At 50.1% G+C, this 27,972-nt stretch overlaps 2 protein-coding genes across 2 annotated transcripts in view; one reads left to right on the forward strand and one right to left on the reverse strand.

Moving 5' to 3' along the window:
• LOC137537252 (uncharacterized) overlaps window positions 1-27,972 on the forward strand; it is a 1,269,057-nt gene that overhangs the window by 246,586 nt on the left and 994,499 nt on the right. The window lies entirely within an intron of this gene.
• On the reverse strand, window positions 812-27,961 carry LOC137535877 (gastrula zinc finger protein XlCGF66.1-like). The gene is made up of 6 exons (XM_068257755.1): window positions 27,902-27,961; window positions 24,508-24,627; window positions 6,635-6,763; window positions 6,425-6,548; window positions 2,871-2,910; window positions 812-824 (listed from the first exon to the last, which is right to left on the reverse strand). Exons 2-6 carry the CDS (start codon window positions 24,601-24,603, stop codon window positions 812-814), a joined length of 402 nt encoding a protein of 133 aa, XP_068113856.1. The 5' UTR covers window positions 24,604-24,627; window positions 27,902-27,961.

A 27,972-nucleotide genomic window follows, 5' to 3' on the forward strand; every position in this document is an offset into this window, starting at 1 on the left:
CCGAAGGTTGTATAGATGTCCTAATCCTTGTGGAATGCCCTTTTATTGCTTTAATAAAGAAGTCCTGAGTGGAGACTGAGGAGCGTGGATCACTATTTATACACTACGTGCAAATTAACAAGCAGCCAGCTGGTGAGTGGATTCACGAGGGGGGAACGCTGTCTCTATCCCTATTGGTGAAGGCACGTCCCTGTGGAGTGCTACACGTGGTGGATGTAATTAATGTGTTCCAAACAGTGCTGAGCACTATGTGCGCTTTCTCTATTGTGTCTCCATTTTAGGGGTCTTATCTCTGATGAGAATAGGACTAAGTAAGCGCAGCAAGTGTCTGTGAACTTGTGTATTGATTGGAGTGAGGTGACTCTTAAAACAGGCTGCGATCCCCTATCAAGGACTTATATATATTTTATATTGTTGGGTGCTTTTCTGTGGAGCGCAGTTTATACAAACAAATTGTCTCTATGTGATTATCAGATGATGGGGGATCTAGGTGGACAATCCTGGGAATAAAGAGGACCTGTACATCTCTCTGGTGGGTTTCTGTTACTGGATACATCTGTAGGAAACACACACACTGACTGAATACATTGTCTCTATGTGATTATCAGATGATGGGGGATCTAGGTGGACAATCCTGGGAATAAAGAGGACCTGTACATCTCTCTGGTGGGTTTCTGTTACTGGATACATCTGTAGGAAACACACACACTGACTGAATACATTGTCTCTATGTGATTATCAGATGATGGGGGATCTAGGTGGACAATCCTGGGAATAATGAGGACCTGTACATCTCTCTGGTAGGTTGCTGTTACTGGATGCAGCTGCAGGAAACACACACACTGACTGAATACATTGTCTCTATGTGATTATCGGATGATGGGGATCTAGGTGGACAATCCTGGGAATAAAGAGGACCTGTACATCTCTCTGGTGGGTCTCTGTTACTGGATACATCTGTAGGAAACACACACACTGACTGAATACATTGTCTCTATGTGATTATCAGATGATGGGGGATCTAGGTGGACAATCCTGTGAATAAAGAGGACCTGTAAATCTCTCTGGTGGGTTTCTGTTACTTGATACATCTGTAGGAAACACACACACTGACTGAATACATTGTCTCTATGTGATTATCAGATGATGGGGGATCTAGGCGGACAATCCTGGGAATAAAGAGGACCTGTACATCTCTCTGGTGGGTTTCTGTTACTGGATACATCTGTAGGAAACACACACACTGACTGAATACATTGTCTCTATGTGATTATCAGATGATGGGGGATCTAGGTGGACAATCCCAGGAATAAAGAGGACCTGTACATCTCTCTGGTGGGTTGGGGCGGAGCCAGGCAGCACGCTGACAATCCGGAAGTAAGGCAAACCAGGAAGGACGGAGCACCTCGTATCCGTGGCCGAAGGTTGTATAGATGTCCTAATCCTTGTGGAATGCCCTTTTATTGCTTTAATAAAGAAGTCCTGAGTGGAGACTGAGGAGCGTGGATCACTATTTATACACTACGTGCAAATTAACAAGCAGCCAGCTGGTGAGTGGATTCACGAGGGGGGAACGCTGTCTCTATCCCTATTGGTGAAGGCACGTCCCTGTGGAGTGCTACACGTGGTGGATGTAATTAATGTGTTCCAAACAGTGCTGAGCACTATGTGCGCTTTCTCTATTGTGTCTCCATTTTAGGGGTCTTATCTCTGATGAGAATAGGACTAAGTAAGCGCAGCAAGTGTCTGTGAACTTGTGTATTGATTGGAGTGAGGTGACTCTTAAAACAGGCTGCGATCCCCTATCAAGGACTTATATATATTTTATATTGTTGGGTGCTTTTCTGTGGAGCGCAGTTTATACAAACAAATTGTCTCTATGTGATTATCAGATGATGGGGGATCTAGGTGGACAATCCTGGGAATAATGAGGACCTGTACATCTCTCTGGTAGGTTGCTGTTACTGGATACAGCTGCAGGAAACACACACACTGACTGAATACATTGTCTATATGTGTTTATCAGATGATGGGGGATCTAGGTGGACAATCCTGGGAATAAAGAGGACCTGTACATCTCTCTGGTGGGTTTCTGTTACTGGATACATCTGTAGGAAACACACACACTGACTGAATACATTGTCTCTATGTGATTATCAGATGATGGGGGATCTAGGTGGACAATCCTGGGAATAAAGAGGACCTGTACATCTCTCTGGTGGGTTTCTGTTACTGGATACATCTGTAGGAAACACACACACTGACTGAATACATTGTCTCTATGTGATTATCAGATGATGGGGGATCTAGGTGGACAATCCTGGGAATAATGAGGACCTGTACATCTCTCTGGTAGGTTGCTGTTACTGGATGCAGCTGCAGGAAACACACACACTGACTGAATACATTGTCTCTATGTGATTATCGGATGATGGGGATCTAGGTGGACAATCCTGGGAATAAAGAGGACCTGTACATCTCTCTGGTGGGTCTCTGTTACTGGATACATCTGTAGGAAACACACACACTGACTGAATACATTGTCTCTATGTGATTATCAGATGATGGGGGATCTAGGTGGACAATCCTGGGAGTAAAGAGGACCTGTACATCTCTCTGGTGGGTTTCTGTCACTGGATACATCTGTAGGAAACACACACACTGACTGAATACATTGTTTCTATGTGATTATCGGATGATGGGGATCTAGGTGGACAATCCCGGGAATAAAGAGGACCTGTACATCTCTCTGGTGGGTTTCTGTTACTGGAGACATCTGTAGGAAACACACAGACTGACTGAATACATTGTCTCTATGTGTTTATCAGATGATGGGGGATCTAGGTGGACAATGCCGGGAATAAAGAGGACCTGTACATCTCTCTGGTGGGTTTCTGTTACTGGAGACATCTGTAGGAAACACACAGACTGACTGAATACATTGTCTCTATGTGTTTATCAGATGATGGGGGATCTAGGTGGACAATCCTGGGAATAAAGAGGACCTGTACATCTCTCTGGTGGGTTTCTGTTACTGGATACATCTGTAGGAAACACACACACTGACTGAATACATTGTCTCTATGTGATTATCAGATGATGGGGGATCTAGGTGGACAATCCTGGGAATAAAGAGGGCCTGTACATCTCTCTGGTGGGATTCTGTTACTGGATACATCTGTAGGAAACACACACACTGACTGAATACATTGTCTCTATGTGTTTATCAGATGATGGGGGATCTAGGTGGACAATCCCGGGAATAAAGAGGACCTGTACATCTCTCTGGTGGGTTTCTGTTACTGGATACATCTGTAGGAAACACACACACTGACTGAATACATGGTCTCTATGTGTTTATCAGATGATGGGGGATCTAGGTGGACAATCCTGGGAATAAAGAGGACCTGTACATCTCTCTGGTGGGTTTCTGTTACTGGATACATCTGTAGGAAACACACACACTGACTGAATACATTGTCTCTATGTGTTTATCAGATGATGGGGGATCTAGGTGGACAATCCTGAGAATAAAGAGGACCTGTGCATCTCTCTGGTGGGTTTCTGTTACTGGATACATCTGTAGGAAACACACACACTGACTGAATACATTGTCTCTATGTGATTATCAGATGATGGGGGATCTAGGTGGACAATCCTGGGAATAAAGAGGACCTGTACATCTCTCTGGTGGGTTTCTGTTACTGGATACATCTGTAGGAAACACACACACTGACTGAATACATTGTCTATGTGTTTATCAGATGATGGGGGATCTAGGTGGACAGTCCTGGGAATAAAGAGGACCTGTACATCTCTCTGGTGGGTTTCTGTTACTGGATACATCTGTAGGAAACACACACACTGACTGAATACATTGTCTCTATGTGATTATCAGATGATGGGGGATCTAGGCGGACAATCCTGGGAATAAAGAGGACCTGTACATCTCTCTGGTGGGTTTCTGTTACTGGATACATCTGTAGGAAACACACACACTGACTGAATACATTGTCTCTATGTGATTATCAGATGATGGGGGATCTAGGTGGACAATCCCAGGAATAAAGAGGACCTGTACATCTCTCTGGTGGGTTGGGGCGGAGCCAGGCAGCACGCTGACAATCCGGAAGTAAGGCAAACCAGGAAGGACGGAGCACCTCGTATCCGTGGCCGAAGGTTGTATAGATGTCCTAATCCTTGTGGAATGCCCTTTTATTGCTTTAATAAAGAAGTCCTGAGTGGAGACTGAGGAGCGTGGATCACTATTTATACACTACGTGCAAATTAACAAGCAGCCAGCTGGTGAGTGGATTCACGAGGGGGGAACGCTGTCTCTATCCCTATTGGTGAAGGCACGTCCCTGTGGAGTGCTACACGTGGTGGATGTAATTAATGTGTTCCAAACAGTGCTGAGCACTATGTGCGCTTTCTCTATTGTGTCTCCATTTTAGGGGTCTTATCTCTGATGAGAATAGGACTAAGTAAGCGCAGCAAGTGTCTGTGAACTTGTGTATTGATTGGAGTGAGGTGACTCTTAAAACAGGCTGCGATCCCCTATCAAGGACTTATATATATTTTATATTGTTGGGTGCTTTTCTGTGGAGCGCAGTTTATACAAACAAATTGTCTCTATGTGATTATCAAATGATGGGGGATCTAGGTGGACAATCCTGGGAATAATGAGGACCTGTACATCTCTCTGGTAGGTTGCTGTTACTGGATACAGCTGCAGGAAACACACACACTGACTGAATACATTGTCTATATGTGTTTATCAGATGATGGGGGATCTAGGTGGACAATCCTGGGAATAAAGAGGACCTGTACATCTCTCTGGTGGGTTTCTGTTACTGGATACATCTGTAGGAAACACACACACTGACTGAATACATTGTCTCTATGTGATTATCAGATGATGGGGGATCTAGGTGGACAATCCTGGGAATAAAGAGGACCTGTACATCTCTCTGGTGGGTTTCTGTTACTGGATACATCTGTAGGAAACACACACACTGACTGAATACATTGTCTCTATGTGATTATCAGATGATGGGGGATCTAGGTGGACAATCCTGGGAATAATAAGGACCTGTACATCTCTCTGGTAGGTTGCTGTTACTGGATGCAGCTGCAGGAAACACACACACTGACTGAATACATTGTCTCTATGTGATTATCGGATGATGGGGATCTAGGTGGACAATCCTGGGAATAAAGAGGACCTGTACATCTCTCTGGTGGGTCTCTGTTACTGGATACATCTGTAGGAAACACACACACTGACTGAATACATTGTCTCTATGTGATTATCAGATGATGGGGGATCTAGGTGGACAATCCTGTGAATAAAGAGGACCTGTAAATCTCTCTGGTGGGTTTCTGTTACTGGATACATCTGTAGGAAACACACACACTGACTGAATACATTGTCTCTATGTGATTATCAGATGATGGGGGATCTAGGTGGACAATCCTGTGAATAAAGAGGACCTGTACATCTCTCTGGTGGGTTTCTGTTACTGGATACATCTGTAGGAAACACACACACTGACTGAATACATTGTCTCTATGTGTTTATCAGATGATGGGGGATCTAGGTGGACAATCCTGGGAATAAAGAGGACCTGTACATCTCTCTGGTGGGTCTCTGTTACTGGATCCATCTGAAGGAAACACACACTGACTGAATACGGCGGAAACTTGGAAAATTTGAATTTTGTGCAAAACTCCATTTATTTTAGTAATTCAACTTAAAAATTGAAACTAATATATGCAGTAGACTCATTACATTAAAGCAATATAGCTCAAGCCTTTATTTGTTATAATTTTGATGATTATGGCTTACAGCTTATGAAAATCCTTAAAGAGACTCAGAGATGAGTCTCACCGCAGTTTGTTTACTTACCCAGGGCTTCCTCCTCCCGTTCAGCCGCAGTGAGCCCCGGTAACAGACTCAGTGATGTCAGTCCAGGTCTACTGCGCATGTGCAGGAGGTCCGTGCATGCGACCCTGACTGGCTTCAACTGCACCCGTTACCGGGGCTCACTGCAGCTGAACGGGAGATAGCAGGAGGATGGTGAGGGACGCATCTGTGCTTATGGGGCTGGAGGAAGCCCTGGGTAAGTAAAAAACTGAGGTAAGACTTATCTCTGACTCTCTTTAAAATAAAAATCTCAGACCATTCGTATATTGAGAAATATTCAATAGCCTAGGCTCAGAGTGTCAGAATCTAATCAGCTAATTAATCCAAACTAATCCAAAACACCTGCAAAGGGTTCCTATTTCATATAATAGTTTCACCCAAGTTGAATTACTGAAATAAATGGAATGTCACCTGTACATTGTCTCCATGTGTTTATGAAATGATGGAGGGGATCTAGGTCTGCTCTCTCCTGTACAAGACATGAAAGTCTCCTCTTACCCGGTGATGTGAGGGGCGGCTGATTCTCCATCATGACGTCCTTGTAGAGGTCCTGGTGTCCTTCTATATACTGCCTCTCCTGCATGGAGAAATATATGCTGACATTCTGACACCTTACAGGAACCTGAAACACACAATAATAGTGTCACCATCCAGACACACCCCCTTGCTGTTACTGGATAATGTCCCATAATTCCCAGCACCACTTACCTCTCCTGTCAGCAGCTCCATCATCTTCCTGGTGATTTCCAGAATCTTGTTGTGTCCCTCAGATATCAGGAAGTGAGGTGGGGGCACCGTGATAGTCACATGATCACCAAACTTTACTGGAGCAAAACTCTGCATGGAAACATCAACCATAATGTCACATGATCTCTCAGAATCCCCCTCACCTCTCCAGTCAGCTGTGTGCAGGGCCAGGACAAGGTTCCCCCGCACTAGAGGCAGAGAGTACAAAGTGCCCCCCCTCCAGTCCCCCAGTATAGGTAACAGATGTAGCCCCAGTATTAAAGGAAACCTCATTTATAAAAATATCTAAAAAGAACCTTCCACTACAGGAGGTTTATAAATTAGGCCTCCTTGTGGGGACTCCTTGGTCTCCATGAAGGCGTTCATCTTGCAGATATCATTGCCACACGGCTGCAGTTTACAGTGGCCAAGAGTCCAGTGCATTGCTGATCACTGCTGCATGCTGGGAGAGGTAGTCAATGTCTAGCATGCACCACCCTACATTTTGACACTGTGCGTCAGTGACACCTGCAAGATCTCCCCGCATTTCACGGGTCTAAGCCCGCTTCCTTAGGCCAATAACAGCGCTAATTGCAAATAGCTGATCAGCAAAGGGAGTCTCTTTTTCGATTTTATCTCGTTTTTAATCCAAATTTATTCACACTTGGGCACCTCTTTACCCAAATTGCGCTTTACATACCCCCCAACATACCCTGTTGGAGGGTTCTAGACCAGGCATGGGCAAACTTGGCCCTCCAGCTGTTAAGGAGCTACAAGTCCCACAATGTATTGCAGAAGTCTTACAGCCACAGTCATGACTCATAAAGGCAAATGTATTGTGGGACTTGTAGTTCTTTAACAGCTGGAGGGCCAAGTTTGCCCATGCCTGGTCTAGACAGATCACAAATGGTTTAAACCATAGTGATAATCTGTCACTTTTACCAAGGTGAGCGACCACACACCGATCCAGCTGGAGCACCCCGAGTGGAGTCAGGTGTGTTGTCTCCACCTGCTTCCTGTGGTTGGTTGCCCCTCTGCAACCCACCTTTGTGAGTAGTACAATTACCTTACCTGTTGGTATCTCGTATATGATGACATGTTGCCCTATTGGGCTCCCATTTTTTTGTCTCCTGTGTCTTTTTCTCTAGGGTGCTGAGACACTAGATAGTCAGAAAAGCCCCCAGTATAAGGCGGTGCCCCGCCCCAAGTTAGACAGCCAGATTAGCTCCCCAGTATATGGCAGTCCCCTCCTCAGATTAGCTAGCCAAATGTCCCCCAGTATTAGGAAGGCCCCTCCCAAAGTAAGAAAGCCAGATCGGCCCCCAGTATATGGTAGCCACCTCCCCAGTTATACTAGCCAGATGTGCCTTTGGTGTTAGGCAGCCCCCCCCCCCCCCCCCCAAGTTAGATAGCTATAAGAGCCGCCACTATTAGGCAGTGTGCTACACAAGTTAGAGAGCCAGATTGGCCCCCCAGTATTAGGTAGCCCCCACCGAAGTTTAGCTAGCCAAATATGTCTGCAGTATTAGGTAGCCCTCCCCCCATCCCCAATATAGCTAGCCAGATCAGACTCCCAGTATTAGATAGCCCCCCTTCCCAATGTTAGATAACCAGATCAGCACCAAGAATTAGGTAGTCCCCTCCCCAGTTCAGCTGGCCAGCCACTTCCAGTCTCAGGGCAGGGTGCTCATCTATGGGGACATCAATGCCAGAACAGGCACAGAGAAGGACTACCTGACCTCTGAGGAAAACACATACACCCTTGAAGGAGAGGGCTATTACCAGGAAATCAATGCAGACACCAAGAAACAGCTATGACAAGACAGTAAACTAAAGTGGGAAAACCCATTTGAACCTGTGCCGGAGCCTCAGCCAATGCATAATGAATGGGCGAACCTGGGGTGACTCTCTTGGGAGATTTACTATGAACTCCCACATGGGCAGCAGTGTGGTAGACTATGTCATCCCAGACACGGACCGTATAAACATCAATGCCCTCATAGTCACCCCTGAAACACACCTGTCAGACCACATCCCATTACTGCTGTACCTGAAATCCAGTGATAAGCCAACCACACAGCAACCTGGCTAGACCGGTCTCTACAAGCTGCCACCAGCCTTCAAATGGACCATACAGTCTGCCACAGAATACACCAACATGACCAACACAGCCAAAATCCAAGAACTGCTGACAAACTTGTCATACCAACCTACAGTATATGGACCAAACCAACAAGGTGTCTGCCATGCAGTGAAGGACTTCAGTGACATCTTATATACTATGGCAGCACTAGCTGGCCTCAAGTAGATCAACATCAAGAGACCCACCAATAAAGTCCCAAAATTGTTTTGATAGTAAATGTAAGGCTCTACGTAACTCGCTAAGGGCAGCCTGTAACAAAAAGCACAGAGACCCCGACAACCGGGACCTAAGGGAAGCCCATAACCACCTACAGAGGCAATACAAACACACCCTCAGATGGAAAAAAAAAAACATTTTCTACAAACTCCAACAGCTGGACTCCCTAAAGGACAACTCTAATTCTCCCTAAATTCTGGGAGACCTGGAATCATATCAGCAAAAAGCCCCAAAAAAATCTTCATATCCAAAATGGCCACATCCACTACTGCAGGGACCTCTACAAAGACATCCCAGAAAATGCCCAAACCCTGGAACAGAAACAAACAGTCGTAAAACTGAAGGACATGGAGGAGACTACCAAGGACTTTCAAAACCCTCTGGATACACCAATCACGGTGCAGGAAATAAGAGAAAGAACAAAGCTGATAAAATGTAAGAAGGCCAGCGGTACCGATGGCATCCTGCCAGAGATGATCAAATACAGCCCCCCAGACATACATGAGGCACTCGCAAGGCTATCCAACCTCATCCTGAGTGCGGGCTCCTTTCCTCTGGCCTGGAGTGAAGGCCTCATAACACCCATCTACAAGAATGGGGACAGATACGATCCAGCAAACTACAGAGGAATCTGTGTCAGCAGTACACTGGGGAAAATTTTTTAAGCGGACCTGAACTCAGAACTTCCTCTCCGCTCTAAAAGGTATGCAATATTATAATAACCTTTAAAGAAAAACAATTTCTTTATAAACAACCGATAGAAATCCTGCAAAAAATCTGCAGTGTGTCTACTTCCTGCTTTCATAAAGTAGACATAGGGTTAACATCCTGTGTTTAAAAATTAGCAACTCCGCCATGGCAGAGGAGCTTCCTGAGCTGACAAAGCTAAAGAGATCAAATTACAGTGGTGATTAGTCAAAGATGAGGGGGAATTAGACAGGCTGAACTCTCTAAATACATACAGGGTGTATTTCTCTATGTTTTCCTCCTGTCCTGTGCAGTAGGTCAGGTCTACTTTAACAGCATCACTAATAAAAGAATCCTCTCCTTCTTCACACAGCAGGACGTACTCAGCAAAAGCCAAGCCGGGTTCATGCCAAATCACCGCACAACCGACCACATCTCCACACTGCACAGCCTCATCAAGACCCATGTCCACAGCTCACACGGCAAATACACCGCACCACCGACCACATCTACACACTGCACAGCCGCATCATACCCATGTCCACAGCTCACACGGCAAATACACCACACCACCGACCACATCTACACACTGCACAGCCTCATCATACCCATGTCCACAGCTCACACGGCAAATACACCACAGCACCGACCACATCTACACACTGCACAGCCTCATCATACCCATGTCCACAGCTCACGCGGCAAATACACCGCACCACCGACCTCATCTACACACTGCACAGCCTCATCATACCCATGTCCACAGCTCACGCGGCAAATACACCGCACCACCAACCACATCTCCACACTGCACAGCCTCATCATACCCATGTCCACAGCTCACGCGGCAAATACACCACACCACCAACCACATCTACACACTGCCCAGCCTCATCATACCCATGTCCACAGCTCATGCGGCAATTACACCGCACCACCGACCACATCTACACACTGCACAGCCTCATCATACCCATGTCCACAGCTCACACGGCAAATACACCACACCACCGACCACATCTACACACTGCACAGCCCCATCATACCCATGTCCACAGCTTACACGGCAAATACACCACAGCACCGACCACATCTACACACTGCACAGCCTCATCATACCCATGTCCACAGCTCACGCGGCAAATACACCACACCACCGACCACATCTACACACTGCACAGCCTCATCAAGACCCATGTCCACTGCTCACACGGCAAATACACCACAGCACCGACCACATCTACACACTGCACAGCCCCATCATACCCATGTCCACTGCTCACACGGCAAATACACCACACCACCAACCACATCTCCACACTGCACAGCCTCATCATACCCATGTCCACTGCTCACGCGGCAAAATACACTGCACCACCGACCACATCTACACACTGCACAGCCTCATCATACCCATGTCCACAGCTCACACGGCAAATACACCACACCACCGACCTCATCTACACACTGCACAGCCTCATCAAGACCCATGTCCACAGCTCACACGGCAAATACACCGCACCACCGACCACATCTACACACTGCACAGCCTCATCAAGACCCATGTCCACAGCTCACACGGCAAATACACCGCACCACCGACCACCTCTCCACACTACACAGCCTCATCAAGACCCATGTCCACAGCTCACACGGCAAATACACCGCACCACCGACCACATCTACACACTGCCCAGCCTCATCATACCCATGTCCACAGCTCACACGGCAAATACACCGCACCACCGACCACATCTACACACTGCCCAGCCTCATCATACCCATGTCCACAGCTCACACGGCAAATACACCACACCACCGACCACATCTACACACTGCACAGCCTCATCATACCCATGTCCACAGCTCACACGGCAAATACACCACAGCACCGACCACATCTACACACTGCACAGCCCCATCAAGACCCATGTCCACAGCTCACATGGCAAATACACCACAGCACCGACCACATGTACACACTGCACAGCCTCATCATACCCATGTCCACAGCTCACACGGCAAATTCACCGCACCACCGACCACATCTACACACTGCACAGCCTCATCATACCAATGTCCACTGCTCACACAGCAAATACACCACAGCACCGACCACATCTACACACTGCACAGCCTCATCATACCCATGTCCACAGCTCACACGGCAAATACACCACAGCACCGACCTCATCTACACACTGCACAGCCTCATCAAGACCCATGTCCACAGCTCACACGGCAAATACACCGCACCACCGACCACCTCTCCACACTACACAGCCTCATCAAGACCCATGTCCACTGCTCACACGGCAAATACACCGCACCACCGACCACATCTACACACTGCCCAGCCTCATCATACCCATGTCCACAGCTCACACGGCAAATACACCACACCACCGACCACATCTACACACTGCACAGCCTCATCATACCCATGTCCACAGCTCACACGGCAAATACACCACAGCACCGACCACATCTACACACTGCACAGCCCCATCAAGACCCATGTCCACAGCTCACATGGCAAATACACCACAGCACCGACCACATGTACACTCTGCACAGCCTCATCATACCCATGTCCACAGCTCACACTGCAAATTCACCGCACCACCGACCACATCTACACACTGCACAGCCTCATCATACCAATGTCCACTGCTCACACAGCAAATACACCACAGCACCGACCACATCTACACACTGCACAGCCTCATCATACCCATGTCCACTGCTCACACGGCAAATACACAGCACCACCGACCACATCTACACACTGCCCAGCCTCATCATACCCATGTCCACAGCTCACACAGCAAATACACCACAGCACCGACCACATCTACACACTGCACAGCCTCATCATACCCATGTCCACTGCTCACACGGCAAATACACCACACCACCGACCACATCTACACACTGCACAGCCTCATCATACCCATGTCCACTTCTCACGCGGCAAATACACCACAGCACCGACCACATCTACACACTGCACAGCCTCATCATACCCATGTCCACAGCTCACACGGCAAATACACCACAGCACCGACCTCATCTACACACTGCACAGCCTCATCAAGACCCATGTCCACAGCTCACACGGCAAATACACCACACCACCGACCACATCTCCACACTGCACAGCCTCATCATACCCATGTCCACAGCTCACACGGCAAACACACCACAGCACCGACCTCATCTACACACTGCACAGCCTCATCAAGACCCATGTCCACAGCTCACACAGCAAATACACCACAGCACCGACCTCATCTACACACTGCACAGCCTCATCAAGACCCATGTCCACAGCTCACACGGCAAATACACCACACCACCGACCACATCTCCACACTGCACAGCCTCATCATACCCATGTCCACAGCTCACACGGCAAATACACCACAGCACCGACCTCATCTACACACTGCACAGCCTCATCAAGACCCATGTCCACAGCTCACATGGCAAATACACCACACCACCGACCACATCTACACACTGCACAGCCTCGGCATACCCATGTCCACTGCTCACACGGCAAATACACCACAGCACCGACCACATCTACACACTGCACAGCCTCATCAAGACCCATGTCCACTGCTCACACGGCAAATACACCACACCACCGACCACATCTACACACTGCACTGCCTCATCATACCCATGTCCACCGCTCACACGGCAAATACACCACACCACCGACCACATCTACACACTGCACAGCCTCATCATACCCATGTCCACAGCTCACATGGCAAATACACCACAGCACCGACCACATCTACACACTGCACAGCCTCATCATACCCATGTCCACCGCTCACACGGCAAATACACCACACCACCGACCACATCTACACACTGCACAGCCTCATCAAGACCCATGTCCACAGCTCACGTGGCAAATACACCACAGCACCGACCACATCTACACACTGCACAGCCTCATCATACCCATGTCCACAGCTCACATGGCAAATACACCACAGCACCGACCTCATCTACACACTGCACAGCCTCATCATACCCATGTCCACAGCTCACACGGCAAATACACCACACCACCGACCACATCTACACACTGCACAGCCTCATCAAGACCCATGTCCACAGCTCACACGGCAAATACACCGCACCACCGACCACATCTACACACTGCACAGCCTCATCATACCCATGTCCACAGCTCACACGGCAAATACACCGCACCACCGACCACATCTACACACTGCACAGCCTCATCAAGACCCATGCCCACAGCTCACACGGCAAATACACCGCACCACCGACCACATCTACACACTGCACAGCCTCATCATACCCATGTACACAGCTCACATGGCAAATACACCACACCACCGACCACATCTACACACTGCACAGCCTCATCATACCCATGTACACAGCTCACATGGCAAATACACCACACCACCGACCACATCTACACACTGCACAACCTCATCAAGACTGCAAATATACACAAATATAAGGCATTAGACTCGGTGTGGCACCCAGGCCTTTTCCTAACACTCCTAGAGAGCGGAATAAGAATTCATATATCGGGAACCAATGCAGTGTGAAAGTGGATGGGAAGAGAAGCGCGTTCTTCAAACAGCGTCAAGGATGCAGGCAGGGCTGCAGTCTGAGAGCAACGCTCTTTAACATACAGTAGAATCTTGTTATAGTAAAACTCTGATATGGTAAACTCAGGTCCCAGCAACTGCGTCTGTATAAATATATAATATATGACCAATTCGCGTTCTTCAAACAGCGTCAAGGATGCAGGCAGGGCTGCAGTCTGAGAGCAACGCTCTTTAACATACAGTAGAATCTTGTTATAGTAAAACTCTGATATGGTAAACTCAGGTCCCAGCAACTGCGTCTGTATAAATATATAATATATGACCAATTCTGATATAGTAAACTTCTGGTATAATAAACTACTTTTGGAGTTTACTATAAAGGGATTCTACTGTATACATTAACCTACTGGCTGTAGCCCTGGAGTCCTCCCCAGCGCCAGGCCTCCTCCTGCATGACTATGAGGTGTAGTTCCTGCTGTATGCAGATGACCTCCTGCTGCTCTCCCCATTAGAGAGGGGCCTATAGGATAGCCTGGCAGTACTGGAGAGTTTCTGCACCACATGGGCACTGCCCATCAACCCAAAGAAGAAGAGAAAAGTGATGGAGTTCCAGAGCAAGAGTCTAAATAAAACATCCACCTCCTCATTTTCATTAATTGGCTCCACACTGGTGGCCACCAACAGTTACACCTACCTGGGGCTGGAGATTAAGTAATCAGGAAGCTTTAAGCCAGTAGTTGTGGGCCCTGAATGAAAAAGCCTTCAGAACCTTTTATACCAACAGAAGGAAACTGTACCACCTGAAGCCACCTGTGAGAGTCTGGGTAAAAATATTACAGTATCATCACCCCAATCCTACTCTACGGCAGTGAGGTCACCTTCCCTGACCAATCAAAATGGGACTCCAGCCCAACAGAAGTCTTCCATCTAGAGTGCTGCAAGTATCTTCTCCAAGTCCATCGCAGCACTTCGAACTCAGCCTGCCGGGCAGAGCTAGGCAGGTTCCCACTATGGTTGACTAGCCAGCAGAGGGCGCTCTTATACTGGGCACACATACAGAGCAGCAGCTCTGGCACTTACCACAATAAAGCCTCACTGAGCCAGGGGGCCAAGGCCATACCATGCACTGTGAAGCAAAGCATCAGCCCAGCCAGGACCACCAACACAGCCTGACAAAAACCAAAATAAAAGGGACTATAGAAAGCTGTAAGGAACGATAGCTGGAGGAATAGAGAAGTGACATAAAGAAATCCCAGAAACTCGCTATCAACCAATCACTACAGAGGGAGTACACAATGGCTCCATATCTGGAGAGGCTACACCACCACAAAGACAGACAGGCATTGAGCCTGTACCGTCTGAGTGCCCACAGCCTGGAGATAGAGATAGGGTGGCACAGGCAGACATGGAAGCCCCGGGAGGAGAGGCTGTGCAGGCAATGTGACCAGGGGGCCCTGGAGGATGAGGCCCACTTCCTGCTACACTGCAGCAAATATGCACCTGTGAGGACCGCCCACTTCCAGAGACTCTCCGCCCACATCCCGGATTTCACCTCCTCAGATGAGGAAAATCTACATCCAACTGGGGAAGAGGAAAGAACTGTGCAAATAGTGGCCCAATATGGCGCTACCTGCCACCCACTGTGAGGAACACGATACCCCACAGACTGTATACCCCTTATACTGCCCCTATACCCTCCTCACCCCTATGGACTATACAGTATATTCCAGTCTCCTATACTGTCCCTGATATTATCCACACCCTTATGGGCTGTATACCCCAAACCCCTATACCCTTTCCTTAATACCACAATCAACCCCTCCCATGCTAATGCTATTGTTTTCCTTTGGCCATGCTAAGTGTATTTGGTCCTGCCAATAAAGCAATTTTGTATTTTTATTACCAGATCAGCCCCAGTATTAGGCATCCCCCCTCCCCAAGTTAGATAGTCTGATCAGCCCCCCAGTAACAGGTAGCCCCCCTCCTCAAGTTAGCCAGGTGACCCCCCAGCATATGGCAGGGCCCCTCTTCAGTTTAACTAGCCAGACGTGCCCCCAAGTGTTAGGCAGCCCCCTACCCAAGTTAGATAATCGGATCAGCTGATGGAAGCAGCAGCAAGGGAGGCTTTTTCTGTGTGTGAGATCAATTACACATTGGAGATTAATATCCCCAATCCCCCATTTCCAGGACATAAATGCAACTGAGCAGCTTTCTAGTGTCCCCATACTGTGTCCCAGCCTCCTAATAGTGTGTCCCAGCTTTCTAGTGTCCCCATAGAGTGTTGGAGCTTCCCAGTGACCCCTAAACTGTGTCCCAGCGCCCCCATAGTGGGTCTTAGCTTCCCAGTATTCCCATAGTGCAACCCAGCTTCACCAGTGCCCCTCATAGTATGTCCCACCTTTCAGTGCCCCTCAGTGTGTCCCAGCTTCCCAGTGCCCCTCATAGTGTGCCCCAGCTTCCCAGTGTCCTCATAGTGTGTCCCAGCTTCCTAGTGTCCCCCATAGTGTGTCCCACCTTCCAGTGCCCCTTAGTGTGTCCCAGCTTCCCAGTGCCCCTCATAGTGTGCCCCAGCTTCCCAGTGTCCTCAGTGTGTCCAAGCTTCCCAGTGTCCTCATAGTGTGTCCCAGCTTCCTAGTGTCCCCCATAGTGTGTCCCAGCTTCCCAGTGCCCCTCATAGTGTGCCCCAGCTTCCCAGTGTCCTCATAGTGTGTCCCAGCTTCCTAGTGTCCCCCATAGTGTGTCCCAGCTTCCCAGTGCCCCTCATAGTGTGCCCCAGCTTCCCAGTGTCCTCATAGTGTGTCCCAGCTTCCTAGTGTCCCCCATAGTGTGTCCCACCTTCCAGTGCTCCTCAGTGTGTCCCAGCTTCCCAGTGTCCTCATAGTGTGCCCCAGCTTCCTAGTGTCCCCCATAGTGTATCCCAGCTTCCCAGTGCCCCTCATAGTGTGTCCCAGCTCCCCAGTGTCCCTCATAGTGTGCCCCAGGTTCCCAGTGTCCTCATAGTGTGTCCCAGCTTCCTAGTGTCCCTCATAGTGTGTCCCAGCTTCCCAGTGTCCTCATAGTGTGCCCCATGTTCCCAGTGTCCTCATAGTGTGTCCCAGCTTCCCAGTGTCCCTCATAGTGTGTCCCAGCTTCCCAGTGTCCCTCATAGTGTGCCCCAGCTTCCCAGTGCCCCTATAGTGCAACCCAGCTTCCCAGTGTCCTCATAGTGTGTCCCAGCTTCCTAGTGTCCCTCATAGTGTGTCCCAGCTTCCCAGTGTCCCTCATAGTGTGTCCCAGCTTCCCAGTGTCCCTCATAGCGTGTCCCAGCTTCCCAGTGCCCCTCATAGCGTGTCCCAGCTTCCCAGTGTCCCTCATAGCGTGTCCCAGCTTCCCAGTGTCCCTAATAGTGTGCCCCAGCTTCCCAGTGCCCCTATAGTGCAACCCAGCTTCCCAGTGTCCTCATAGTGTGTCCCAGCTTCCTAGTGTCCCTCATAGTGTGTCCCAGCTTCCCAGTGTCCCTCATAGTGTGTCCCAGCTTCCCAGTGTCCCTCATAGTGTGTCCCAGCTTCCCAGTGCCCCTCATAGTGTGCCCCAGCTTCCCAGTGCCCCTATAGTGCAACCCAGCTTCCCAGTGTCCTCATAGTGTGTCCCAGCTTCCTAGTGTCCCTCATAGTGTGTCCCAGCTTCCCAGTGTCCCTCATAGCGTGTCCCAGCTTCCCAGTGTCCTCATAGTGTGTCCCAGCTTCCTAGTGTCCCTCATAGTGTGTCCCAGCTTCCCAGTGTCCCTCATAGTGTGTCCCAGCTTCCCAGTGCCCCTCATAGTGTGTAACAGCTTCCCAGTGCCCCTCATAGTGTGTCCTAGCTCCCCAGTGTCCCTCATAGTGTGCCCCAGCTTCCCAGTGTCCTCATAGTGTGTCCCAGCTTCCTAGTGTCCCTCATAGTGTGTCCCAGCTTCCCAGCGCCCCTCATAGTGTGTCCCAGCTTCTCAGTGTCCCTCATAGCGTGCCCCAGCTTCCCAGTGTCCCTAATAGTGTGCCCCAGCTTCCCAGTGCCCCTATAGTGCAACCCATCTTCACAGTGCCCTCACAGTATGTCCCACCTTCCAGTGCCCCTCATAGTGTGCCCCAGCTTCCCAGTGCCCCTCGTGGTGTGCCCCAGCTTCCCAGTGTCCATCATAGTGTGCCCCAGGTTCATATTGTCCCCATAGTGTGACCCAGCTTCCCAGGGTCCCCCATAGTAGTGTGTCTCAGCTTCCCAGTGCCCTCATAGTGTGTCTCAGCTTCCCAGTGCCCCTCATAGTGTGTCCCAGCTTCCTGGTGTCCCCCATAGTGTGTCCCAGCTTCCCAGTGCACCCATAGTGTGTCTTAGCTTCCCAGTGCCCCTCATGGTGTGTCCCAGCATCCCAGTCCCCTCATGGTGTGCCCCAGCTTCCCAGTCCCCTCATAGTGTGCCCCAGCTTCCCAGTGTCCTTCATAGTGTGCCCCAGCTTCTCAGCACCCCTCATAGTGTGCCCCAGCTTCCCAGTGCCCTCATAGTGTGTACCAGCTTCCCATTGTCCCTCATAGTGTGCCTCAGCTTCCCAGTGCCCCTAATAGTGTGTCCCAGCTTTCTAGTGTCCCCATAGAGTGTTGGAGCTTCCCAGTGACTTCTAAACTGTGTCCCAGCGCCCCCATAGTGGGTCTTAGCTTCCCAGTATTCCCATAGTGCAACCCAGCTTCACCAGTGCCCCTCATAGTATGTCCCACCTTCCAGTGCCCCTCAGTGTGTCCCAGCTTCCCAGTGCCCCTCATAGTGTGCCCCAGCTTCCCAGTGTCCTCATAGTGTGTCCCAGCTTCCTAGTGTCCCCCATAGTGTGTCCCACCTTCCAGTGCCCCTTAGTGTGTCCCAGCTTCCCATTGCCCCTCATAGTGTGCCCCAGCTTCCCAGTGTCCTCAGTGTGTCCAAGCTTCCCAGTGTCCTCATAGTGTGTCCCAGCTTCCTAGTGTCCCCCATAGCGTGTCCCAGCTTCCCAGTGCCCCTCATAGTGTGCCCCAGCTTCCCAGTGTCCTCATAGTGTGTCCCAGCTTCCTAGTGTCCCCCATAGTGTGTCCCAGCTTCCCAGTGCCCCTCATAGTGTGCCCCAGCTTCCCAGTGTCCTCATAGTGTGTCCCAGCTTCCTAGTGTCCCCCATAGTGTGTCCCACCTTCCAGTGCCCCTCAGTGTGTCCCAGCTTCCCAGTGTCCTCATAGTGTGCCCCAGCTTCCTAGTGTCCCCCATAGTGTATCCCAGCTTCCCAGTGCCCCTCATAGTGTGTCCCAGCTCCCCAGTGTCCCTCATAGTGTGCCCCAGGTTCCCAATGTCCTCATAGTGTGTCCCAGCTTCCTAGTGTCCCTCATAGTGTGTCCCAGCTTCCCAGTGTCCTCATAGTGTGCCCCATGTTCCCAGTGTCCTCATAGTGTGTCCCAGCTTCCCAGTGTCCCTCATAGTGTGTCCCAGCTTCCCAGTGTCCCTCATAGTGTGCCCCAGCTTCCCAGTGCCCCTATAGTGCAACCCAGCTTCCCAGTGTCCTCATAGTGTGTCCCAGCTTCCTAGTGTCCCTCATAGTGTGTCCCAGCTTCCCAGTGTCCCTCATAGTGTGTCCCAGCTTCCCAGTGTCCCTTATAGCGTGTCCCAGCTTCCCAGTGCCCCTCATAGCGTGTCCCAGCTTCCCAGTGTCCCTCATAGCGTGTCCCAGCTTCCCAGTGTCCCTAATAGTGTGCCCCAGCTTCCCAGTGCCCCTATAGTGCAACCCAGCTTCCCAGTGTCCTCATAGTGTGTCCCAGCTTCCTAGTGTCCGTCATAGTGTGTCCCAGCTTCCCAGTGTCCCTCATAGTGTGTCCCAGCTTCCCAGTGTCCCTCATAGTGTGTCCCAGCTTCCCAGTGCCCCTCATAGTGTGCCCCAGCTTGCCAGTGCCCCTATAGTGCAACCCAGCTTCCCAGTGTCCTCATAGTGTGTCCCAGCTTCCTAGTGTCCCTCATAGTGTGTCCCAGCTTCCCAGTGTCCCTCATAGCGTGTCCCAGCTTCCCAGTGTCCTCATAGTGTGTCCCAGCTTCCTAGTGTCCCTCATAGTGTGTCCCAGCTTCCCAGTGTCCCTTATAGTGTGTCCCAGCTATCCAGTGCCCCTCATAGTGTGTCCCAGCTTCCCAGTGCCCCTCATAGTGTGTCCCAGCTCCCCAGTGTCCCTCATAGTGTGCCCCAGCTTCCCAGTGTCCTCATAGTGTGTCCCAGCTTCCTAGTGTCCCTCATAGTGTGTCCCAGCTTCCCAGCGCCCCTCATAGTGTGTCCCAGCTTCCCAGTGTCCCTCATAGCGTGTCCCAGCTTCCCAGTGTCCCTAATAGTGTGCCCCAGCTTCCCAGTGCCCCTATAGTGCAACCCATCTTCACAGTGCCCTCACAGTATGTCCCACCTTCCAGTGCCCCTCATAGTGTGCCCCAGCTTCCCAGTGCCCCTCGTGGTGTGCCCCAGCTTCCCAGTGTCCATCATAGTGTGCCCCAGGTTCATATTGTCCCCATAGTGTGACCCAGCTTCCCAGGGTCCCCCATAGTAGTGTGTCTCAGCTTCCCAGTGCCCTCATAGTGTGTCTCAGCTTCCCAGTGCCCCTCATAGTGTGTCCCAGCTTCCTGGTGTCCCCCATAGTGTGTCCCAGCTTCCCAGTGCACCCATAGTGTGTCTTAGCTTCCCAGTGCCCCTCATGGTGTGTCCCAGCATCCCAGTCCCCTCATGGTGTGCCCCAGCTTCCCAGTCCCCTCATGGTGTGCCCCAGCTTCCCAGTGTCCTTCATAGTGTGCCCCAGCTTCTCAGCACCCCTCATAGTGTGCCCCAGCTTCCCAGTGCCCTCATAGTGTGTACCAGCTTCCCATTGTCCCTCATAGTGTGCCTCAGCTTCCCAGTGCCCCTCATAGTGTGCCCCAGCTTCCCAGTGTCCTCATAGTGTGTCCCAGCTTCCTAGTGTCCCCCATAGTGTGTCCCACCTTCCAGTGCCCCTCAGTGTGTCCCAGCTTCCCAGTGCCCCTCATAGTGTGTCCCAGCTTCCCAGCACCCCTCATAGTGTGTCCCAGCTTCCTAGTGTCCCCCATAGTGTGTCCCACCTTCCAGTGCCCCTCAGTGTGTCCCAGCTTCCCAGTGCCCCTCATAGTGTGTCTCAGCTTCCCAGTGTCCTCATAGTGTGTCCCAGCTTCCCAGTGCCCCTATAGTGCAACCCAGCTTCCCAGTGTCCTCATAGTGTGTCCCAGCTTCCCAGTGTCCCTCATAGTGTGTCCCAGCTTCCCAGTGCCCCTATAGTGTGTCCCAGCTTCCCAGTGCCCCTATAGTGCAACCCAGCTTCCTAGTGTCCCCCATAGTGTGCCCCAGCTTCCCAGTGTCCCTCATAGTGTGTCCCAGCTTCCTAGTGTCCCCCATAGTGTGTCCCACCTTCCAGTGCCCCTCAGTGTGTCCCAGCTTCCCAGTGTCCCCCATAATGTGTCCCAGCTTCCCAGTGCCCCTCATAGTATCTCCCAGCTTCCCAGTGCCCCTCATAGTGTGTCCCAGCTTCCCAGTGTCCCCATAGTGTGCCTTAGCTTCCCAGTGTCCCTTATAGCGTGTCCCAGCTTCCCAGTGTCCCCATAGTGTGCCTTAGCTTCCCAGTGCCCCTCATAGTGTCAGATTCTCATATTAATGCAGAGAAATAATCATCCCCCTAGCCCAGACGGTGGCTATGTTAAATGGTTTGCAGATAAATTGAGTGAATTTCAAGATTAGTGAGTATGAATAGAATCAGAACTAGAATGTATTTCTCAATGTTATTTTTGGAAGTGAGCTGTTTATTTCTACAAGGTTAGAAATGACATAGTGTTGAAGAAATGTTCACATGTTATGCAGTATTGTTGTGTTAGTAAGTTTAACCATCTAAGAGGTCAAGATATACACTGCTTAGCTAAGCCTATTTTATACGCAAGATGTTAATCACATAGTGTTCACACATATCTAATAAGCTGATCAATAAAATACACTTTATAACAGATTGTATTAAACAGTAGGCCTTAAGCCTTGTGCCTGTTACTATCACATATAACCACAAGGGGCATCTAGATATCCCTATCTAAAAATAAAGAGTAAGGTAATGCTATAATAAGAACATGACTTCATGAAAAATCCCCTACCCCAACGCCATATTGGAAAAATTACAATAAAAAGGCCTGGCAGGCTAGCACATTGGAGATCAAGCCTGAAACTCTACTGAGATCGATTGAGGCCTAGCAAGAGACTGCCTTCCATTGTGACTCTGAAACCCAAGAGAGGTAATATGCAATAATTCTTGGTGAATTCTTGGACAATTAGTCTATGCAAAAGTTAAAGACTTGTCATTTTCACACTTCAGCAGTTTTTTGAGTTTTTTAGATAACTTTGTTCTATGCTTTATTTCATATACATCAGTAAGCATTATTTTTCAAATGCAAATGCAAGCTTAGAGACAAATACCAAGCTTTGATTGATGAAGATATATCTACTTTAAGTTCTTTATACAAGAATAGAACTTCATATATCATTTTTAAGGATAAAGCTATATTGTGTGTAACATACACTGTTCAATCTCGAGACAACAATAATCGATGAAGGATAAAAGCTACAGCAGAATATTTGCGATATTGAAATGGACTCTTTTAACTAAAGGAACTTTGAAAATGTATTTTTGGATGAAAATATATTTTTTGGATGATTGACAACAAGTGGAGAGATGTATATTCCTGTATATATAAGCTTTATCAATTTTTTAATAACAAGATAATTTTATAAAATTCAACAGCTGAGTGTTGGGTATTTCTTTCAGAGGTAAAACTGTTAACCTATAAATATTCTGTTTATAGTGAGCATGCACCCACTACTGTCTAATCTTGGTTATGACGACCTCAAGGCTGGCCCTTTGAGGTAGTTGGTAATCATTTTAAGCAGATATCGATCAGATATTTGACAATAGTGTGTCCCAGCTTCCCAGTGTCCCTCATAGTGTGTCCCAGCTTCCCAGCACCCCTCAGAGTCTGTCCCAGCTTCCCAGCACCCCTCATAGCGTGTCCCAGCTTTCCAGCGTCCCTAATAGTGTGTCCCAGCTTCCCAGTGTCCCCCATAGTGTGTCCCAGCTTCCCAGCGCCCCTCATAGTGTGTCCCAGCTTCCCAGCGCCCCTCATAGTGTGCCCCAGCTCCCCAGTGCCCCTCATAGTGTGTCCCAGCTTCCCAGTGTCCCTCATAGTGTGCCCCAGCTTCCCAGTGCCCTTCATAGTGTGCCCCAGCTTCCCAGTGTCCCTCATAGTGTGCCCCAGCTTCCCAGCGCCCCTCATAGTGTGCCCCAGCATCCCAGTGCCCCTATAGTGCAACCCAGCTTCCCAGTGCCCTCACAGTATGTCCCACCTTCCAGTGCCCCTCATAGTGTGCCCCAGCTTCCCAGTGCCCCTCGTGGTGTGCCTTAGCTTCTCAGTGTCCCTCATAGTGTGCCCCAGGTTCATATTGTCCCCATAAAATGTCCCAGCTTCCCAGGGTCCCCCATAGTAGTGTGTCTCAGCTTCCAAGTGCCCCTCATAGTGTGTACCAGCTTCCCAGTGCACCCATAGTGTGTCTTAGCTTCCCAGTGCCCCTCATGGTGTGTCCCAGCATCCCAGTACCCTCATGGTGTGCCCCAGCTTCCCAGTCCCCTCATGGTGTGTCCCAGCATCCCAGTCCCCTCATGGTGTGCCCCAGCTTCCCAGTGCCCCTCATAGTGTGTCCCAGTTTCCCAGTGTGCCCATAGTGTGTCCCAGCTTCCCAATGTCCCTCATAGTGTGCCCCAGCTTCCCAGTGCCCCTCATAGTGTGCCCCAGCTTCCCAGTGCCCCTCATAGTGTGCCCCAGCTTCCCAGTGCACCTATAGTGTGTCTTAGCTTCCCAGTGTCTCTCATAGTGTGCCCCAGCTTCTCAGTGCCCCTCATAGAGTGCCCGAGCTTCTCAGTGCGCCTCATAGAGTGCCCCAGCTTCTCACTGCCCCTCATAGAGTGCCCCAGCTTCTCAGTGTCCCCATAGGGTGTCCCAGCTTCCCAGTGTCCCTCTTAGTGTGACTTAGCTTCCCATTGTCCCCATAGTTTGTCTCAGGGAGGGGTCATGGGTGCACCCTCGGGGCTAATGCCTTCCCCGCCTTGGCCCAGAACTGGCTGTGTGTTTCATTAATAAAGATAAGAGACATCCAGGATCCTCCTCACCTCTCCAGTAAGCACAGAGATGATCTCCAGGGTGAGGTTGAATATCCTCTCAGTCATGTGACTCTGGTCCTCATCCATCCTCAGTGATGTGGTCATGTGATCTGTACAGGATGCTGCTGCCTTTTGATAGATCATAAGGAAAGGATAATCTAGGCTGTACAGTTATCAGTGGTGAAACTACCAATACAGGATCCCTCCTCTACCCAGCACCCCTCATTGCTGCCAGTTGTAGGTTGTAAGGCCATGCAGAGTATCGCAGCAAAGCATAATAAGTTGGTTTATAGCCACCTGTGCACTATACTCACAGCATGCAGCAGTTCTGTCCTCCCTCTGCCTCCTCTCCAGCTGGCCTTCTCTCCTCACATCCACCTCCCACCGTTACATCATTGCTGGTAGTGGTAGATGGATGAGTATATTAGGAGAGAAGAGGCAGAGACTGAGGCTAATGGAAGCAATGTAAATCCTACCTCGTATTATGGAGATGAAGGAAGAAATACTGGGTGTGCACATGGCTATACTGGGAAATAAATGGATGGGGGGGGGGGGCTGGGGGGGAACAATACATATTGGAGTATAATGGCAATGCTGGGGAGGGGGGGGGGGCACAGGCGGGATATGGCTATACTGGGGAAGTAATGGAATTACTGTGGGCAGCACAGTGGCGTAGTGGTTAGCTCTCTTCCTTTGCAGTGATGGGTCCCCAGTTCTAATTCCAGTGAGGGCAACATCTGCAAGGAGTTTGTATGTTCTCCCCGTGTCTGTGTGGGTTTCCTCTGGGCACTAAAGTTTCCTCCCACAGACCAAAAACATACAGATAAGTTAATTGACTTCCCCCTATATTGGCCCTAGACATACACTATATGATACATATATAGACATATGACTATGGTAAGGATTAGATAGTGAGCACCTCTGAGGGACAAGGCAATTTGCTCTGTACAGCTCTGCGGAAGATGTTGGTGCTACATAAATACTAAATAATAATAACTACTAGGGTTAGGGGACATTACATACCCCCAGTAATGGCAATGCTGGGTACTCGGGGGGGGGGGGGGGACATGGCTATACTAGGAAATAGACGGCATTACGGGGTTGGGTAACATTACATACTGGAGGATAATGGTAATGCTGGGGGACACAGGGGGCGGCTATACTAGGAAATAAATGGCCTTACTGGGGTGGGTAACATTCAGGGGAGGACTGGCCCAGGGGGACGGGGGGCAATTGCCCCCCGGGCCGCCCAAATCTTAAGTAATTAGGGCCAGCAGACATACCACAGGTGACAGGTTCGCAGTGGGGACCGCAACCTCGCACGATATTTCCCGGCAAGTTGAAGTATCCAATCAGAGAAGGGGCTGAGGCGGCCGGCCGTGGTGTGCCCTTGTGCGTGGCTGCGCCTGCGGTGGATGTGAGCGGCACAAGGACACAAATAGCTTAGGTCCTCTCCGGCCCGGTGGGTTGACCCTGCTTGACTCCGCCCCCCGCCTGGAGCCATTGCCGCCCGCAACGTGCTGCTGTGCCTGCGGTGTCATCGGAGTGAGCTGTCTCACTCTTCAGCTTTCTGTGCTGGGGGGGCTGGGGGCCTGGAGCTGTGGATACGAGTGGCTGGCTGGAGGAGTCGGACACAGTCCTCCCCTGTGCTGCTGTGCCTGAGGTGTCATCGGAGTGAGCTGTCTCACTCTTCAGCTTTCTGTGCTGGGGGTCTGGAGCTGTGGCTACGAGTGGCTGGCTGGCTGTCCTGGCTGGAGGAGTCGGACACTCTGGGGGCTGGGAGTCGGAGATGCCACCTATAGCTGCTTGCTGCTGTGGAGGAGGAGGAGGTGTAGGACTGAGGAGACAGGAGGATAGAGGAGGTCGGGTCCAGGTTGCCAGAGGAGAAGGTGTTTTTTATAAATTTTGTTTCTGTACTTCTTCTCCCTTCTTGTCACTGAGTTACTCACACTGTTTTGCCTGCCTGCTACTGCTGTCAAATTCAATTCTCTGCCCAGGCCAGTGCCCTCTGAGTGTGTGATAATCATCCCCATTCTGACCCTGGCCTGAAGGGGAACGTTTTTTCTTCTTGTGGTGTGATTGGCAGCAGGGGAGGGGGGAGGCAGGCAGTTAGGCACTGTCAAACAGGTAGTTGGAGGAGGGGGGGGGTAGGTGTCAGACAAGTAGTTTGTATGGTGGGTGGGCAGGAGTGGGGTTAGGCATCACCAGGTAGGTAGGTTTGTGTGTGTGTGTGTGTGTGGGGGGGGGGGGGGTTGTTTAAAGGAGTTATCAGGCATTTTTAATGAAATAAGTGCTACTTACCCGGGGCTTCCTCCAGCCCCACGCTCCCAGCATGTCCCTCGCCGCAGCTCTGCAGTCAGCCATTCGCTGCCGCTGCCTCCCAGTCTCCGGCGATGGCACCAGTCCGACCTGGATGTCGGCCTGTACTGCGCCTGTGCGAGCAGCACTGTCAATCACCGTCACGTGGACCGGAGTGTACTGCGCAGGCGCAATAGTTCTGCGTCTGCACAGTACGCTCTGGTCCATGTGGCGGTGATTGACAGCGCCGCTCGCACAGGCGCAGTCGGCCTGACGTCATCGCCGGGGGCTGGGAGGCAGCGGCAGCGAACAGCTGACTGCAGAGCTGCGGCAAGGGACATGCTGGGAGCTTGGGGCTGGACGAGCCCTGGGTAAGTAGCACTTATTTTCATTAAAAAAAAAAAAAAAGCCTGATAACTCCTTTAAGGTTAGGCATCAGACACAGACAGGTAGACTGTGCGGAGAAATGGGGTTAGGCATCAGGTACATAGTGTGTGTGTGTGGCTGGGGCTGTTAGTCATCACAATTTGAAGATTTGCACACAAGAAAGATATGGCTTTGGGCTGGGGATGCCGTGAAACGGGCCTCTAGTTTGTGTTGTCCCCCCAGGCCAAAAGGTCCCAGTCCTCCCCTGGTAACATTACATACTGGAGGGTAATAGCAATGCTGGGGACACAGGGGGAACTGGCAGCGCTAGTCTAATTTAGCAGACCCTGCAGGAAACCTCATAGGGAACAGTTCTCTAATCACAGCACTCTCTACAGCAGGTAGCATTATGATTGGCCGAATAGTGTTTTTACTACAATCTATCTGAAATCTAGCAGTTTGAGAAGATGCCGTCCACCCAATCACGTTAGCAGAATTTCCCTATGAGGTTTCCTGCTGAGTCCTCTAAAGTAGACTAGCACTGAGATGCCAACCATAATCTATGGCACATGTAGGGGGACCCCACACGTTACAGCAGTTATATAAAAGTATCTTGTATGGCAGTTAGTTCAAGGGGATGATCAGGATAGTGACAGGTGTACTATGGCCTCCTCGGTAACAAAATATGTCCACCCCGACCTCTGCTCTGCTCAATATATAACAAGAATCATACAATTACCTCTTCCAACAATATCTCCTCTCCACCTCCTGCAACTTAGCCTCTGCTGTGACATCACTTCTTTCCTTTTT

Source organism: Hyperolius riggenbachi, chromosome 10 (genome assembly GCF_040937935.1).
Source record: "Hyperolius riggenbachi isolate aHypRig1 chromosome 10, aHypRig1.pri, whole genome shotgun sequence".
Taxonomy (NCBI): domain Eukaryota; kingdom Metazoa; phylum Chordata; class Amphibia; order Anura; family Hyperoliidae; genus Hyperolius; species Hyperolius riggenbachi.

What these genes read in the sequence shown, in the direction of transcription:
- LOC137535877 (XM_068257755.1), bottom strand. Translation starts at nt 24,603, where the DNA reads ATGACCACATCACTGAGGATGGATGAGGACCAGAGTCACATGACTGAG. An exon ending in TCTCTGTGCTTACTGGAGAG is followed by an intron (nt 6,764 to 24,507) that starts GTGAGGAGGATC and finishes GTTTCCATGCAG; the next exon opens with AGTTTTGCTCCAGTAAAGTT. An exon ending in TGGAGCTGCTGACAGGAGAG is followed by an intron (nt 6,549 to 6,634) that starts GTAAGTGGTGCT and finishes TGTGTGTTTCAG; the next exon opens with GTTCCTGTAAGGTGTCAGAA.